At 34.8% G+C, this 17916-nt stretch overlaps 1 protein-coding gene across 14 annotated transcripts in view; it reads right to left on the bottom strand.

The window, feature by feature from the left end:
• Positions 1–17916, bottom strand: part of ELF2 (E74 like ETS transcription factor 2) — a 93239-nt gene continuing 75323 nt past the window's right edge. For 8 of the 14 annotated variants that reach the window (XM_020908537.2, XM_020908538.2, XM_020908539.2 and 5 more), the window contains 7 exons: positions 11582–11695; positions 9854–10027; positions 7540–7578; positions 7045–7131; positions 4530–4722; positions 2777–3127; positions 1–2329 (listed from right to left, as the gene is read on the bottom strand). In XM_020908537.2, the coding sequence (XP_020764196.1) occupies positions 1702–2329; positions 2777–3127; positions 4530–4722; positions 7045–7131; positions 7540–7578; positions 9854–10027; positions 11582–11695 (1586 nt within the window). In that variant the 3' untranslated portion in view covers positions 1–1701. The remainder of the gene's footprint in view (positions 2330–2776; positions 3128–4529; positions 4723–7044; positions 7132–7539; positions 7579–9853; positions 10028–11581; positions 11696–17916) is intronic. The other 6 variants (XM_020908542.2, XM_020908547.2, XM_020908543.2 and 3 more) reach the window with 3 other exon arrangements.

Raw genomic sequence — 17916 nt, 5'->3', positions numbered from 1 at the left:
TGAGTTTTTCTTTGAGCTTTTATTAAAAAGTACCATCAAGTATGTTTATGGAAAAGATAAAAGATTACAAAGGGAGCTGTTATAAAAATCTGTCAACCTAAGTAGTGTCTAACCAAATGCACAATTAAAGGCCACAGATATTAAGTATCAGTTTAAATTTCTAAAAGATGTAAAAATAGACAACTTTTCTTTGTAGTAGAAACAGCATTATTATGTGGAGTTACGGGACCTAGCTTGTTGTGAAATGATGTTCCTCTGGTCCCTCCAGTTCCTAAAAGGGCTAGAGTATTATTTGTTCTTCCTCACCCAAAAAAGGTCTGATTGAGAAACAAATGGTCTGATTTCAAATATAAATTACTTAAGTGTGGCCAACACTAAAATAGTAAATTCATTATGGTTAAGTAGAACATTATAATAATTACATGACAGTAATTAGGAAGTGGAAACATGCAGGTTATTTGCCAAATATTAATGTAATGGAACAAAACAATTTCTTCTCGCAGCAGCTAGGAAGGAAAAATAGGACTTCTATTACTTCTTAACTAAAACATGTTTATATAGTAGCTTTTGAATATTGTTATAAATATCACCAGAGACCAAAACACAAGGTAAATTTCATTTCTATATTTCAGAAAACCTACTTGAATACACTTTGAAACAAGAGTACAACAAAATAGAATATACTTCAAATGTTGAATATACAAACTATTATAGTTCAAATCTGAACACTGGTACTTTCCCTCTTAAACTTCAACTAAAAAAAAAAAAAAAGGAAGAAAGAAAACTCCAGGTATTAAGAGTTACCTGACAAAAATCATGCTGAGCCTTAACTTCCAAGTGACAGTAGAACTGAAACGGATATGTCTGCACAGATGCCAGGGCTAAGTGAGTGACAAACAGGCATGTTATAGCAAAAGGCCAGAGCCAACTGTTAATTTGTCCACAATTAAGAAACTGACAGACTTAAACTACCATATAAAATGTTACATGTAAATTCTATAACAATACTGTGCTAGGTACAAGATTTTTAAAATTTTTCTTTTAATAAAAAAGCTTTACACAAACAAGCCATTAGCTTATTTCAATAAAGAAAACCGAAAATTAGTCTAAGGCCTTTGTTTTAAATCAGCTTAAGCTATATGATAAAAACAAAAAAAAAACACACTAGATCTTTTTTGCTAACCTCTTTCTGAAGCTTTTGGATCCATTCTTCAATTCACATTCTAAAATACCTATATTAGCAGTTTTCACATAGCACCAGTTAAGTGAGTTCTGTGTGAACACAGTAATAATTGCTGGTATGCATATAAAATGCATCAAAAATTGCTATATGTAACAACAAGATCACCCATCCCAATCCCTCCCCACTGAAAACTATATAACCTCTTACAGAATGTTAGTGTTCCAAGTCTTAGTGTAACTTGATATTGTAGTGAGTTGCTTGGTCCCTTTCAGTCCTTTTTCTTATTGACGGGTTCAGTTGTTTCCTACTGTAAGAGGCAGTTTTCTGTCAGCATCTCAATATGTAGTTCATTTCCCACTGAAACATGGGATAGGTAATTTATTTCCAGTAAGTCTGATTGTTTTCTTAAATGCACTAAAGATGTTTTAAAGTCTTCTGACTTCTTTCGATGACATCCTTGCAAATACTTATACCAGGACTATCACTAACATTCTAATGTCCACGGGAGCGCTGCTGTTTTATTTCTCACATGTTACCAGTCCTTCCGTTTTCATTGTTACAGGAAGGGCAAGAGCTGAAGGCGCACTGACAACCACTACGTGGGTCACTGTCTTATTTCCATCTGCTGGTTTTTCTTCTTGTACCAGCTGCAAAGTTTTCACATCATGTTCCTGCTTTTTCGCCACTGCTTCTGATTTAACCTCTGGCCCTTTTATGACAGCGCTGATAACCCGGGGAGGAGTCTGGCCAGATGCCTGTTGAGGGGGCACCGATAGTCTCATTACAGGGGCCCCGTGAGCTATTGAGACAGGGGTAAGTGCTCTCACAGCCAGAGGGGTGCCCACAATGTTAATGCTTCCCGATCCACTCAGATTCGACTTCGTCTGCAGCTGACACTGTGCAAGTTGTGTAGCTGGGATGGTAATAATTTTGGCAGGCTGCATGGTGATTTTGTCTCCATTTTCAGTAGAGGCTGGCATCACAGTAGGGATTGTCTGAATAACTACCTTTGGAGAGGCTGCTGTTGTCGGACTAGTGCTGGTTATTAATGGTGCACCTGCATTAACTGACTGAACTGCCACAGTTGAAATTTTCTGACCCAATGATGTCATTACAACAGGTACTTGCATTGCCACACGAACTGTCCTGGTTGATTAAAAAAAATAAATTTGATTATATGTAACACTAAATTATCAAACAGGTCTCTTTGAGAGAGAGAAAAAGATGAATGCAAACCCAACATATATAAAACTAGTGAACCCAATTTTACAGATGTGCCGAAAATCTCTGAAGTTTACAGCATGAAATAACATGAGATGAATATATTTAAACATGAGCTGAATATATTTATATATATATTTAAAAGCCTACATTAAATTCCATCTATAAAATCATAAAAATCAATTCAAGTAAGAAAAGACATCTACTTTAATAAGAATATTTTAATTAATACATTTAAAAATACCAAGCACTTTTCAAAGTCTTGACAAAGAGTCAGTTCTTAGAATGCAAATATTAAAAAAGGAACATCCCAGTTGTGCCAGAGTTTTCTAAAAACTAAACACATTACCACTACTGGTTTCCCTCACTTACCTTGGGGCTGCGGTTGCTGATACAGATGTGGTAGTAGTGGGAGACCTGGATGAAGCATCATGACCAGGGGGAGTGATGTTCACAACTCTAGCTACACCCTTCTCTGCTCTGGAGCAGTTCAGGGAGGCTGAGTTTTTCCCACCACGAACAGAAGTTGCTGCTTTTAAGAGACTTTCTGCAGACAATGATACTCGTTCTAATGATTTTTCATCAGTAGCTGCTGCTAAATCTTCACTACAGGTTTCACTTTTGTCATCATCTATGACCACTATGTTTTTGGGCATATCCTTGAACTGATATACAAGCCTCTGTCCTTCAACCTTTGCAAGAATACCCCTTTGGTAATAATATCTGTAAGGAAAAAGTATTAAATAAGTCAAGTATATTATGTTTGCCCCCCCACAATCCCCAAACAAAAATACCATGAAGAGATGCTAACAGAAACACTCACTCACTCTAGGAAGCGGTAAGGTGGGACTCTATTCGAAAGGCCAAGAATGTGAAGTGGCTATGAAATTAGAGCTTGGCACCGTCTACCCTATAACCCTGAAATCTGTGAATGAGCTAAACGCTCACTTTTTATTAAAGGAAGTTATCTAACTTGAATACAGAATGTATTGCTGTCCAGTTGGCCCTCTATATCTATGGGTTCCTCATCCATGGATTTAACCAACCACAGATTGAAAATGCTCAAGGAGAAAAAATTTCCACAAGAGTTCCAAACAGCAAAACTTGGATTTGCCATGTGAAAGCAACTACTTAAGATTGCATTTACACTGTGTTAGGTATTGTATCATCTATAGATGATGTAAAGTATATGGGGGATATAAGTGGGTTACAAGCAAACACCACCCCACTTTATATGAGGGATTTTGATCATCCGTGAATTTCTGGCATCCAAGGAGGGTTCTGGAGTCACACCCCTCAGATACTACTGAGGGACAACTAGATTTTATAGATACTGGTAAAAATTTAGTTCTGATTTACATAGGTTATAAAAGCAAGTTGGTGTTATATGGAAAAATTACCTAAACCATATTTAGTAAAAATGAATTTGTGGCATATGTGAATACTGTCACATAAACTATGTTCATTTACAAATACCCTTAAGCCGTGTACATTACAAAGTTATGTAATTGGGTTATGTACACAGAAAGTTTATGTATACATAAAGTTATGTATTTGGGTTCCTCAAACTGACAAAACTTATAATGGATTTATTGTGATATGAAAATTTTAACAAATTTGCAGAAACTAAAAAACAAATTCACAGTTTGGAAACTGTACAATGTTTGGGTTTAATTTTCTTAAAGGCACACATTTTCCACAAATGGATTTTCCAATAGTGTTCAAATTGTAGCCATCTAGACTAAACTTCTCTCTTCATCTGCCTCCAGATCCAAGAATTTCCTCTAGAAAATCCACCCAAATTAAAAGCTATAAATAGTAAGAGATTTTAAGAGCTTCTCTTTAAATATAAGGTTTCCCAGGTAGCTCAGTGGTAAAGAATCCACCTTACAGGAGACACAGGAGACCTGGGTTCAATCCCTGGGTCAGAAAGATCCCCTGGAGGAAGAAATGGCAACCTAATCCAGTATTCTTGCCTGGAGAATTCCATGGACAGAGGAGCCTGGCAGGCTACAGTTATGGGGTTGCAAAGAGTTAAGACACAACTGAGCACTCTCACACAAAGTATTAACAGACAGTATTAAGAAATAAATAAGTTTTCTTTGAAAACTCTTTGTGTTCTTACCTCAAAGCTCGTCCCATAGTTTCATAGTTCATGTCTGGCTTGTTCTTATGCTTCCCCCAAAGCTTAGAGACAGCCTTTGAATCCACAAGCTTGAATATGCCTTTTTCTCTCTGAGTCCACTTAATATACCGAGGACAAGTATTTTTATCTTGAAGTAGATCTAAAAGAAACTCCCACAGATAGGTTGTGTTTCCTTTGAAAAAAATTATAGATACTGATTAAAAATTCATCAACATAACTAAAAGCAAGTAGTTACTTACGCTGAATAAAAAATCAGCTTACTACTGGTAAAGAACAAATGTACTAAGAGTCTGCCATTAAATACTTGACTATGTTATCAATCATTTGTACAGTGTCAAACTGTGTTGTCTAGTGAATGACAATTCAAGAAATAACAGTTTTGAAACAATATAAGCTATATCATAATGCCATGCAGTTCTATTTCAAATCAATGACAGAAAATAATGTCTGGGATCTCAGGAGTGAAAATAAAGTGGACTTGTAAGACATTAAGTCTTGGAAGATGGCTAAGATTTGCATACCAGAAGAAAAGGAAGGAATGTGGGTAGGCAAAATAAGGAACTTAGTCCCAAAGAGAAGAGAGCATCATTCTTTTCTTTTTTTGGAAGGGTGGGGAGGGGTAGTGGGCAGTGTTATGAGAAGACTAAAGACAGGCTGCTGTTTTTCTTTATTCCCTCCGGTACGGAGGTTCTTAAACTGATGAGAGAACAGAAGAGAGTCCTGAGAAGATTAGAATACATATGCCACCACTGAACCACCGGGTCATCTCTAGGCTCCTGCTCATTAACCCTTTACTATCCTCAAAAATTCAGATTTTGGGGTGGGGAGGCTTCCACTACTCAATCTAAACACTGATGCTCTTCCTCTAGCATTTCATCTTCATCCTGTAATTTCCCCGAAAATTCAATAAATCCATTAACCCATAGTTGAGCCCTGTGTGCATTCTCTTGACCTAAAAAGATTAATCTTCAACTTTACAATGTTATTACATTTGTATCTCCGAAGACCTATTACATCAGTATCAATACCTAAAAACTCTCAGTGTTAAATCGCAACTTTCAACTACATCAGTCTCAGCTGAATCAAGAGGTATAGTTGGGAATTTTTATTCTGTTTATGACCTGGAGATAATAAGAACTCATTCTAGAAGAAATTTTTGTACAACAGAAAATGCCTTGTACATAGTAGAGGTCTGAATGCTCCTGCGTCTAATGAATTAGTTATAGTTAGACCCATTGACATTCTTCAGGTTATCTTTAACTGCTTCACTCCAGTTACCATCCCTAAGTTAAAATGAACAATTCTATTTCTGGTTTTAAGGAAAACAGAATTCAGAACAGGAAGCCTTTTTCATCAGACAAGGTAGTTCACAGAGTCTATGCAGACATCATAATTTTGCAGAAGATGAAGCACTGACTGGATTTTTTAATCCAGGTGTGACTGTAATGACCTTAATCTTCACACAGTAACACATTGCCTCAGGTTTAATAATACAAAACTGAAATTTTAATGAAAGATGATTTTGACTTGTAAAAATAGGTTACCACAAAATTTTTTTCCAGTGTTAAAACATAAGGTCTTTCAATATAAGAGATACCATTAATGATGGGAGTAATTTTAAAAACAGTAATAACTGTATATTTACAGTTCAAATTTCTAACACTACTAATAAAGTTTTAAGGTTTTCAATACAAATTAAAAATTAATACAAATTAAAAACCTAAGATGTTAGGAATGTAAAACAACCAAAGACAGAGAAGAAAATAAAACTATCCTAAACTTGTCCCAAACTGAGTAACAGTTCGTAAGTAAATGAAGGTTTACGTAACTGGATTTTTAAAAATCTAACCAAATTTCTTGGTAGATTTACTGACTTAATTTTTTTTATTAAAGACTTAATCCAACAAATTAAGAGAGCAGAGACTGTAGAAAGCTTATTGCTATTTTTGCTTTTAATGAGAATATACAAATTCAATATACACATCAATATTTTAAAAATACATCAAAGTTTTGTTTAGACATCCTTACTGACATGACTGAAATTTGTTGGTTGGAAAAGTAAATTCACCTTGCTTCTATCAGTTAAGAAAAGTATGTATCAGAAAGGAAGTCTTCGTTTTGTAAACCTTTTCAAATATAAGTGACTCCATTTGACTCTCCATGAGGATGGGTGTAAATATACACACATCATTCAAAACACAAGTGTGCATCAGACTGCACTCAGGGCCTTTTCCAAATCCAAATGCTTGCCCAGCCCCAGCTCCACTCCCTACGGTTTCTATATGCCTACAGAACCTCACTGGGTAAGGACCAGGCAGAGATTAAGTTTGAAAAAGCTCCCCATGTGATGCACATACACCCCTGATTAAGAATTACAATCCAAGACAGCACTACAGGGCATGTGCATGTACTAGAAGTAATTTTCCTACAAATGTACTTGACTGGGGGAAAAAAAAAATCCATCTCACCTACAAAACAGCCCTCCCCAAATTACCTTTTCCTTCTCTGGGTTTCTTCTTTATACCTAAGTCAGGAGACCCATTGGAAATTGGCGACTGCTGGGTCTTTGGTTTACGCCCAACTGAAAAAAGAAGATATTGAAACCATACATGGAAAACAGGAAAACTAACAGAAACATGATAGCAGGCTTTTTGATAACACATTATTTATGAAACTAGACACTAATTTATGGATTAATATACTGTGTATATAAAAGCTGCTTCTAAAAGGAATATTAAAAGCACTTCTACAATATAAATTACAGCAGTTCAGTTCAGTCGCTCAGTTGTGTCCAACTCTTTGCGACCCCGCTTTGCATTAATTGATAGTAAAATCAATGTACATGGCAAGTCAGGTACTACTAACCTATTATTTACATGGTCACAGTCTCAATTTGCTAACCTTTTCCAATAATGTAGCAATGGAAACAAATTCTAGTATAAACTTTTGTTTTCTGTTCTACAGAATTGTTAGAAAAAGCTTTACCTACCTATTGCAGAAGATCTGATAATCTGCGAAGCCCTTTGAGCTCAAATGAGGAAAAGTAAAAAATATTATTTTAAACACTCTCTACTGCTCTGAGCCAATCAATTCACCAGAATTTAAGCATAAATTTCCCCACTTCAACGTGCAGCTATAAGGATAAAAAAAAAAAAACCTTCCAAGTAATTGCTTCACATGTTTAAGAAATGTTTGTGCCCTTTCATTACTCCTCACTCACTTCTGCCCTAAGCCACACTCAAGACAGTCCAGTATCCACAATGAACAGAAAAGCAAGAGCTACACTTCTCTACAGTAAGGAAAGCATATTTCTGAAATGTATTGTGTTCAGCCCTCAGCATTGAGGATGAATGCTGGCAGGTGAGCCAAGTCTAAACAAAGAGACTGGGAATATTAAGTATAGTATTACTGATTTGGTGATGGTCATACACCTGGGATTTCTGATGTCTCTACTCTTCATTAACAACATTTATCTACAGCTAAATTAAAATGCCCTAATTTATATTTGAAAAAGCATAGCTATATATTCTAGGATTTCATCATGGTAATTCTAATCAATAAGAAGTATGTTTTGGCAAAAATTAAAACAAAGTTCACCAGTCTCCTAATTTAAAATAAGCTTAATTTCTCAATTTAAATAATATTTATATATACAAAGCAGTCAATAGCAAGACCAACATCTTCTCTGTCTCCTAAATTCAAGCACAAAAGCCCAACTCCTTAATGGAAAGGTTAGTCCCCAAAGGCTTATTTTCTTATAAAGCAGCATGTCCTAAATCATGTTACTTGACAGATAGGTTATTCATCAGTAGGAAAAGGGTTCTACAGTCAAATTAACTTTCAGAACTGCACGTAATCATCTCTTAGAGATTTACAATGCACATTAGTATATTAAAAGGTCTGGAAATAAAAATAAGGCCCTACTATTAAAAATAACCTACCTAACTTTATATGTCCCAAATGTACTTAACCACAAATGAATAATTTGTGGTGTTATATGTAATTTTTAAATTGGCATTCATTAAGACCATCTATTTTCAAATACGTAAGATCAGTATTAAATTGGCAAATTATTTCCTGGTTTATACCATACTATCATGTACGCAGATCAACCTATTTATCTAGAGATCTTGGTTTCCTAAATACTCCCAGCTTTTCATAGTCTTTTTCCTTTTCATTTAAATCTAAAATTTTCTTAGGTATTTTGTAACAGTTTGCATAAGATACAACCAGTCAAAGGCTACAGTGGGCAGTGGGTAAACAGGGTTTTATTTATATGTATGTCTTTTGTTTAAACATTTACAGTGGAAAGTAATTCTTCCTTCTAAATTCTCTCATCCATGCCTTTCTCAAATATATATATAATCTATAAGAGGGAAGGCAACCTGTGTTATTCTTTGTTGTGTCCCTCAAAGCAATGAGGCACACACCTGTGAACATCACAGCAATCTGAAATACTGCTACCTAATAAATGATTAGATAATACCATTATTTCTCACACAACTGTTCCCCTTATTTTTCGCCTTTAATTGTTTTTTCCCCCCAACTCTAAAATGTGCAGAAAGAGGCAGAGAAAAAAGTGGAATTAGGTGAGTACCCATTTACACAGAATCTCACTTCTTTCAAGTTTTAACTTTGATTCGAAAAGAAAAAAAGAACCCACTCAGGATGCTAGAGATGGATGGAGCACTGTGCGCCACCCCCACCACCCCCAACCCCCAGGATCAGATGAACACAGGTTTCAGCAGCAGTCAAAGAGTAAGTGGAAATGCTCTTTACCCAAAGGTGAGTTTAGTCCCCTCAGAATTCCCTACAGGCAATCTTGGTGTTTTAAGGCCAAAGATAGTGGGGAAGAAAATTGGGCCTTTTATTTTAATGCCCACAAAAGAGTAAGAAGATAAGGTTATGAAAAACAGAGTCAAGAATACTTTTCTTTTAAGTAACCAAGTACCTAAAAGGATCAGAAAGTAGAAAAATGTGCAGTGAATCCCTGATCTTCCTTCTGGGTTGTTCAGTCGCTCAGTCATGTCCAACCCTTTGCGACCCCATGGACCCCTTCTGTGTATCAAGTTCTTACTATAATCTCATTTTTGGGCTACTACTTTTAGGGCTCAAATATTAACTCCTTTAAACACTATGAACATGTTAAAAGACACAATTAACAATCTCAATTTTTTGAGAATATCTAATCAGTATAACATCGATCATAAATATAGCATGTATTTCCCATGTCCCTTGATGGAGAAAAAAGATACTAGAAAAAATTTCACCCAATTTCCCAGAAATTTATAAATACACCCTACCTTTTTTCTTTTTCATTGGTTCATGGCTATCTGGTGATGTCGGAATAGGAGAGGCATCCATTGGTTCAGATTCTTCGGTTGACACCTCCACTACAGTTTCTGTAATGACATCTGGCCTCATAGCAGCATGGATAAATTCTGGAGTTGATACACAAGGAGGGACAAACACTTCCACTATAAAAAAAAGTTGAAAAATTAAAATTTCCCACCCCCATTAATGCCTCTTAGCATGGACAATTCAATGTTTAGTAAAGGTGAGGTTATTAAGAATTCATCAAAGCAGGGGAAGAACTTGAGGTTAATTTGTTGAATATACAATACGATCTAAAGTATGTAAGTAAATAAATGCAAAGAAACTCAACCTGGAGAAAATGTTAATCTTCTGGGTAAAGGGGAGATCATGAGTAGTCAACCCCCTTGCTTCACACTTTAGGTACTTTCAAGTTCATTGTAGAAGACTTTGTATCATTTTGACAATTGGGAAAACAGTTGAAAATAAAACAGTATAACAGTGAGTTAATAATTATTTTCCTTCTACTTACTCATCATTATTCTCTAACAAGGTAAAACACACACCTGGTATAACATTAAAATGATAAAAGCATATTCAGTGGAAGTAAGCACTTATGGTTCTCTCTCTCTCTTTTTTTTTAAATAACTTTTGGCCACACCCCAAGGCATGTGGGATCTTAAGTTTGCCCACCAGGATCAAACCTGCCCCTTCTGCACTGGAAGGCCGAGTCTTAACCACTGGACCACCAGGGAAGTTCCTACAGTTCATTTTAAATATGAAAAAAAACCTGCTCATTATAGCCAAATGAGTATCACCTTTCAATGTTTTTCATTATAGCCAAATGAGTATCATCTTTCAATATTTTATTTAATGCAACAGTCCCTAATACTTTGGGTCACTGAAATGGTGCATACATATTTTTAGTATTCTATTACGTATAATAACGTTGCTCTGGCTTCCTTTCAATGTGCCTGAATAACTAGGATATGACACTTCCATTTCAATTAATACATACTACCATAGATGAATACACTGACCAATATGCACTAATTTTCTTCTCATATCCCTGAATAACACGGGATTACTACTCTAATTAAAAAGTACAGCTGAAAAAAAAAAAGTACAGCTGATCTTAGTATTTACTGTAAATCCCTAAAAGAAGCATCAGTCTTACCGTATTAAGTCAAATTAACATTTGGACATTAAAATTAGGGACAAAAAGATTCTCAAAGGCAATCTGTAAAAAGAGACCAAAACCAATGGAAAGCCTGAAGCCTGAAGGGAGTGTGAAGAGAGGTGGACACTATCCTCTCTCTTCCAGGGAGTGGTCCCAGAGCTGCTGCCCCTTATCGCTGAAGGAAGGACTCACAGTGGGCATGGGTGGCAAGAGCTCCCATCGACCATTCTCCAGCCATGCTCTAAGGGTTTCTCATGTACCCAGAGTTAAGGAAATGAGACACAATAGTAGAAACAGCAATTTGACATTATCTGTCTACAGTGGGCACCTTCTGTATCAATTATTTTGAAAATTAAGTATTTGAAGCATTTAAGACTTGGGAACATTGACAGGTAAAAAGACCAGTTACTGCTGTCACAGGTATTTATGTATAATAGACTTTGAGAACAACAATTCCCTTGGATTAAAAAAAAATTTTTCATTCTAGATACATGAAATGATAGGATATCTTTAATATAATAAAGAACAGTTCACATACCAGGACTTCTTGAATCTCTCAAGCAGGTAGGAGATTCCATATGAAGCAGGGCTTCAGCAGCTTCAATTGTCTTATCTGTACAGTGTGCATTACTGCCATGAACTGATGCTTCCACTGGAGGGAAAATAAGGTCCACTCAATAAAAATGCATTGAACACTTTACTGAACTAAATGCTCACGTTTAGTTCATAACTCAAAATAAGCCATTAATACATATTAGTCTATACAAATTACAGAAATCATTTAAAAACTAAAACAACAAACCTGCCACTTATAAAATGTATGTTGATTATAAAGCAACTATTGAGATTAATTAGAAATTTCTGAATCTTATCCAAAGGAAAACAAAGTCAGACTCTTGAAATTTGAACTCTGTATCAATTTTAGGCCAAAACTAACTTGGGATGGGGGGAAGAATAGTTGTAGATTAACAGTCCTATGAAGTCTATTGTAATTTTAACATACTGCTACTAAAATCGGGGGTTAACACCTAGCAGAATCAGTCAGAAACTCATATTTCTAAATTACTTTAATGAATTAGTTCAATTCTTACAAACCCTCCTGGTGAGTGCACTGGGAACTCAGAATTTTTCTTCACAATTATCTGCTTTCTTTTCAAGATTTCACTGGCCTTTGCTGGGTTTCACCCAAGAAATTTAGAAAGGCAAAAAAAGAGAGAGTGTTCCTATTCCCACCCTTCATGAAGCCTTTTCTAATTCTATCACCTTTTGTAACTCCTCTAATACTTACTTTATGCTTTGCTGATTAAATTATTTGTGAAAAAGCTTTGGTTCTAGTCTCTGCCACTTATTTCTGTAACCTAAGGCCAGTAATTTAAATCCTTGTATGGTCCAGTTTCCTCTTTCACTAAACAGTAATATTACTTACCGCATACAGTTTTGAGAATTAAATGCAGTGATTTCCTGAAGAATTTAGTAAAGGGTGATAACTTCTTATCACTACTATGTGATTATAAGCTCCATGAGGTCAGGGAGGGCTAGCTCCCTGGCCCCCCCCCACCACCCCCCCCCGCCCCTGCCTTTTTAGCCACACGGCATGGCATGCAGGATCTCAGTTCCCAGACCAGGGATCAAACCCATGCCCCCTGCAGTTGAAGTGTGCAGCCTTAACCACTGACTGCCAAGGAAGTCCAAGGGAGGCCTGTCTTAGTCATCCTCATATCTGTTATAGACCCTAACATAGATTCTTCATATAGTAGGTATGTAAGTATTTCTTTTATTTATTAAAGTTAAGGACAACTGACAGACCTTACAGAAAAGTAGCAATCCAAGCATAAACTCATTATCCTAATGATATATTAATTTCACATCCTGATTTGAAATACTGAAATTCTACTTTTTAAGAGGTTCTGAAACACGAATATGTTTAACAGTTTCTAATTTGATACATCTTTCTCAAGATGTCCTATCAAGGACTAAAAGAAATATACAAATTTCATAAACCACTATAAATTCACAAGTTCTACACACTAAAGACACAAATCTTTTAAAATTATTTCTAGTAAACTTTTAATTGAAAAGGATTTTTTCACTTAGTTTCAAAATTCACCAAGTGCTAAGGCCTCAGCCTTAAACACCAGTCATTTGGAGAGCATTTATAAAAAATCCAGTGACTGCTTTACCACCTGTTGCACATCATCCACACTCTCCACCAAGGTACCGAGTCTCTCCAGTTGCTCTTTCCATTTATGGAAATCTGCTCAAAGCTCAACGGCTCCAGAGAGGCAGCCAAACCTCTGAGTAAATCTATCTTTAGGTGACCCTGCTCACTCTTATCTGCAGCCTCACTGAAGCAGAGGATTCAATCCGTCCTTCTAGCTCAACTTTAAGAAACTTACCATTAGTAAGTATAAAATGTATTACCATTCTCAAGAATATTGTTTTCAAATTACCTCCCTACTCATGTGCACTAAAGAACCTTAGGAAGAAGCAGTTTCAGGGTTTTAAAGTTTATTCTAAGAACTTCATTCTCTTTAAAGTCGGCTTGTGTTGCAATTTAGCTGTTGTCTGAGGTGCTATTAATAAACTACCCTGGGTAAACTAATTCCTTATGTAATTGTATTAAGACACACCCTAAAATTCTACCATATTAAAGTTAGAGCTCTGAGTATTTCATAATAATACAGCAATAGAATCTTACCAGATATTTTAATGTTTTAAGTTATAAACAAAATTTCCCAACAGTTACATATTATACTGCCCCAAATTCCTACATAGCTTGAGGTATATTTTCTTTCTTTTTTTTTTTTTGAGGTATATTTCCAAAACCATGATTTCATGTTAGTTATGTCAGTGAAAATTTCCTAGCTCTTATTTCCAACCTCAACCTCCCCTTTTTCCCTAACTTCAAAATATTATTTCCCTAAAATATTGTACATGTACATAGTAAAACAAATAGAAAACATACAAATTTAAGGAAAAGATTATTAACTCACTTATAAATTTAGGATGAGAATATTAAACATGCATAAATTCTCTATAAACTAATGATCGGATCTTATACTCTATGTACAGTCAATAAATGGCTGTTCAGGATCTACCCTGTGCTACAAACCTGAGATACAAGTGTGGAAGGATCTCTGGCCTCATGAAGCTTATACAAATAGTTCAGAAAGTATCAAAAAGATAAACAGGAGTAAAATATTTCAAAACAAAGATGCAAAATAATTTGACAGTTTCCATGAATACTTAATCCATTTTGTTAAAAGGGAACACTATCTCCTTTTTCTCTTCTTTTGTTGACCTAAGTCAATAAGTACTTTTGGGAACAGAAATTTAAGAAATATTTTTCCTATGCAAGTTTCTGTAATAATTGAAAACTTTTCAATACTATTTTATACTTATCAGTAATTCAAATACAATTTGAATTCAATACAAATACAACTAAATAATAATTCAAATACAACTAAAATTCTGCACAGTTCTTAAGGTAAATAAGACAGTGTTGTGCCATCAAAGTTAGCAAACTTAGAAGTGGCAGTTGAGAATTATTATCTCTTACTTAAAACTTGATTTACTGGTGTTTTTCTAGGCCTCTGTATTAAATTTAAGGGAGTTTAAAAAAAAACTCATTTAAAAAATAGAAACAATGAAGCAAAAAGTTATCTGACAGACACATCATCATCTAGTTACCCCTAGTAGTTAGGTCTCTGGTCAACATTCCTCGAAAAACTAAATGTATCAAATAAATTTCAAAACTATTTTAATCAGTGTCAAAAATTAAATTTGCTTATGCCCTCCTTTACTATTGGTAAGAGTCTTGTTCCATTTCTAGCTTTCTAATCAACTGGTGTTTGTATGGTAGACGATTCCAGACTCACTCAACAGCTGTTACTAAATACCAAACTTGGTAATTAAGTCTGACAAGAGACGTACCTCTCAGCTTTGCAGAAGAGAATGCTGGCAATAGACCTAGCTCATAATAATGTTTTTAAAAGTCAAAAGTAAAAATTAACAGCAATTTGAGAGCCATAAGAAAAAATTAGAAAACACTTCACTAGGTGATAGTGGTATTCCCCTATAAGACCATAAACTAACATTTACAAGGCCATCATCACTCGGCTACCCCACCTGACTCACCACAGCTTATTCTCTCAAGCCCCAGGACTGTAACACTAACAGATGAGTAAAGAACACAAATGAACACACTGAAAAGGAAGAAAGGTAAAGGCCTCTAATCTTTACCTGTGCCCTTTGGCTTTCTACAGCTTCATTATAAGGTTAAGAACGGAAAGAGAATAAAATAATTTTCTAAAGTAGAGCTGTCTGATAACAAGAGCCACATGTAATTTTTAAATGTCCAGCAGCCACACTGAGAAAAGTTATTGGAAGGTGAAATCAGTACCTTTCATTTAACCCAGTATATTCAAAAACATTGCCATTTCAACATGTAAAAGAAATGTACATGGTAAAGAAGTTTTCTACTGTTTTAGTTTTTATGTTTTAATAAAATTTAAAATTTGGTTTATCCATTACATTTCCAATACTCAATCACCACATAAGGCTAGTCGCTATGGTACTGAAAAGTGTAGACTAATTAAACTATAGTACAGCTATTTGCAAACTTCTTTGGTCAAAGAATCTTTTTACACTCACAGGACCACAAAGAAGATTTTGCTTATGTAAGTCTCATGTTTAGATATTTATCCTATTTGAAATTAAAATTAAAGCAACTTTTAGTATTTTTTATAAAAAGTAACTTTTTTTTTTTCTATAAAAATTTAAAGAGTAGCTTTAGTTCACATTTCTGCAGATCTTTTTAGTACATAGTAGAAAACATCGGGGCTCTCATACTTGGGGCTCTCATACTTGCTTCTTCATTTGATCTGTTACACCCAGCCATGCAGCCTCTAGAAAACTCCTGTAAACATTCATAAAAGTGAAAAGGCACATGTCTTAGCATTATGAAAATAATTTGATTCCACACACTCCCCTGAAAGAGTCTGGGGGGACTCCCAGGAATTTCAGTTTTTAAGAACCGAGGGTGTAATTTAGTATCAAACATAATTAAGAACACCCAAATTCTATCCTCATATTTCTGTAAGTTTTAGCTTCTAAACATAAAATCAATGTGTGGACAAAAAATTATGATTCCGTTTCCATAAGTTTGACAATAGTATTTTGTCAACTTACAAAGTTTTTTTTTTTTTTAACTTTTCATAAATCAGAAACACTCTCCTGCCTGCCCCTTTCCACCAGTTAAATTTGTCCCTAAAGGAAACTGATGTTGAACTACCTGGAATGACTATTTACAGATTGATGACTTACTCTTTAACTCAATTTTTATGAATTTTAGTACTAATGCTGCAATGAATTCTAAAGAGTAATTTCTTAAACACATTTTCAAATAAATTTTTTAAAAAGTAATGCCATTCTTCCAATTTTATTTCAACACAGGCCCTCATTTTTTCATTGCCTGCTAAACTTTTTTTTTTCAAAATAATGATCTTTTCAAGGTTGATACTAGGTATTCCTGTTTATAATAAATCAGATTTAAGTTCAAATTTCATGATGAATTTTGACAAACTAGACAGATTTGTTCTGTCCGGGAAAATACTTAGGCTGCATTTCCAGAAAAATTTCCCCCCCTTCCCCCTTCCCTTCAATAACTCAGTTAACACAGAACAATACTTTTGGTTACCCTATTTCTCAATTCGCAAATTCTCCACTTTCCCAATTTTCAATTTCTCAAAAAAAGATGGAAAAAAAAAAGTCAAGGAAAGTATGTACTTGATAATAAAGGATAATATTTTAAACTCAAAGTCTTCAAAAAATGCAGACCACATGTACAAACACTTTTGCATAAATATTAAGGAATATTTATTTTTCCTTAGACTAAAAATGGGTCTAAATTATTAAATAAACTATATCTTGTGTCTTATTCAACATACAGACACAACCGCAAGCTCCAATTTGTTACAAAGATTGGTGAAAAGAAGTTAACCTCCCCATTACATAATGACCTTAGACAAATTCACTCACATGGTATAAATAAATCCAAGAAAATGAGAACCTTCACTTTCCATTAAATATATCTGAGCTGCCTATAGTTTTAGAGCTTTAAAAGTTAGTAGAGATCACCTAGTCAATCCTGTTCTCTTACTTAAAATGAAGCTTTAAAGAGCAGTTTAGTGACAGCTAGATGAAGATCCTTATCTCCTGACCTCAGGGTCAAGGCTCCTTCTCAAATATCATGTTGCCAGTGAAAGTTTTTAATAAAGTATGACAAGTCTTTACCGCAAACAAGTATTTTGTATGTTAAAATGAAAGTGATTTTTAATAAACAAGCATATTTACTACATTCTTCATTCAAACGCCTCTGACAACATAAACACTGATAACTAAAGCTGAAGTTGACAACTAAAGTTGACAGTTAAGTCTCTAAGGGAGGAAAATAAAAGCAAAAATATATCCTCTAACATCTTAACATATAATAGTAGTGGTAATTCTAAGTGCTTTGTACCTACTTAGAAACAACAGTTATGCTAACAATATTCAGTTTAAAGCTTATCTCCTCTAAAAGTTTTCCTTACTATCAGTCATTCTATTCTACACTTATCATAAACCCATATAGCAATCACTGTAATTAAATTTAACATTTATGTATTATATAGATTTTCACCTGTCTCCTCAATTAGACTCTAAAGGTTTGTGAGGAATAATCCTAACACTTAATGACTTCGCTCAAGGGAATAAAAGTATCATTGTGTCCATTTACAAATACAAACCCTTTAAACATTACTCTCCCAACATCACTGGAAACTGGCAGCAATAAAAATTTAGACCCATGATTCTTCATTTTTCAGGTCACGTTTC

The sequence above is a fragment of the Odocoileus virginianus genome, chromosome 12 (assembly GCF_023699985.2).
Source record: "Odocoileus virginianus isolate 20LAN1187 ecotype Illinois chromosome 12, Ovbor_1.2, whole genome shotgun sequence".
Lineage (NCBI taxonomy): Eukaryota > Metazoa > Chordata > Mammalia > Artiodactyla > Cervidae > Odocoileus > Odocoileus virginianus.
Note: the sequence above shows the minus strand (reverse complement) of the source record. Positions and strands in the feature narration are given on the sequence as shown.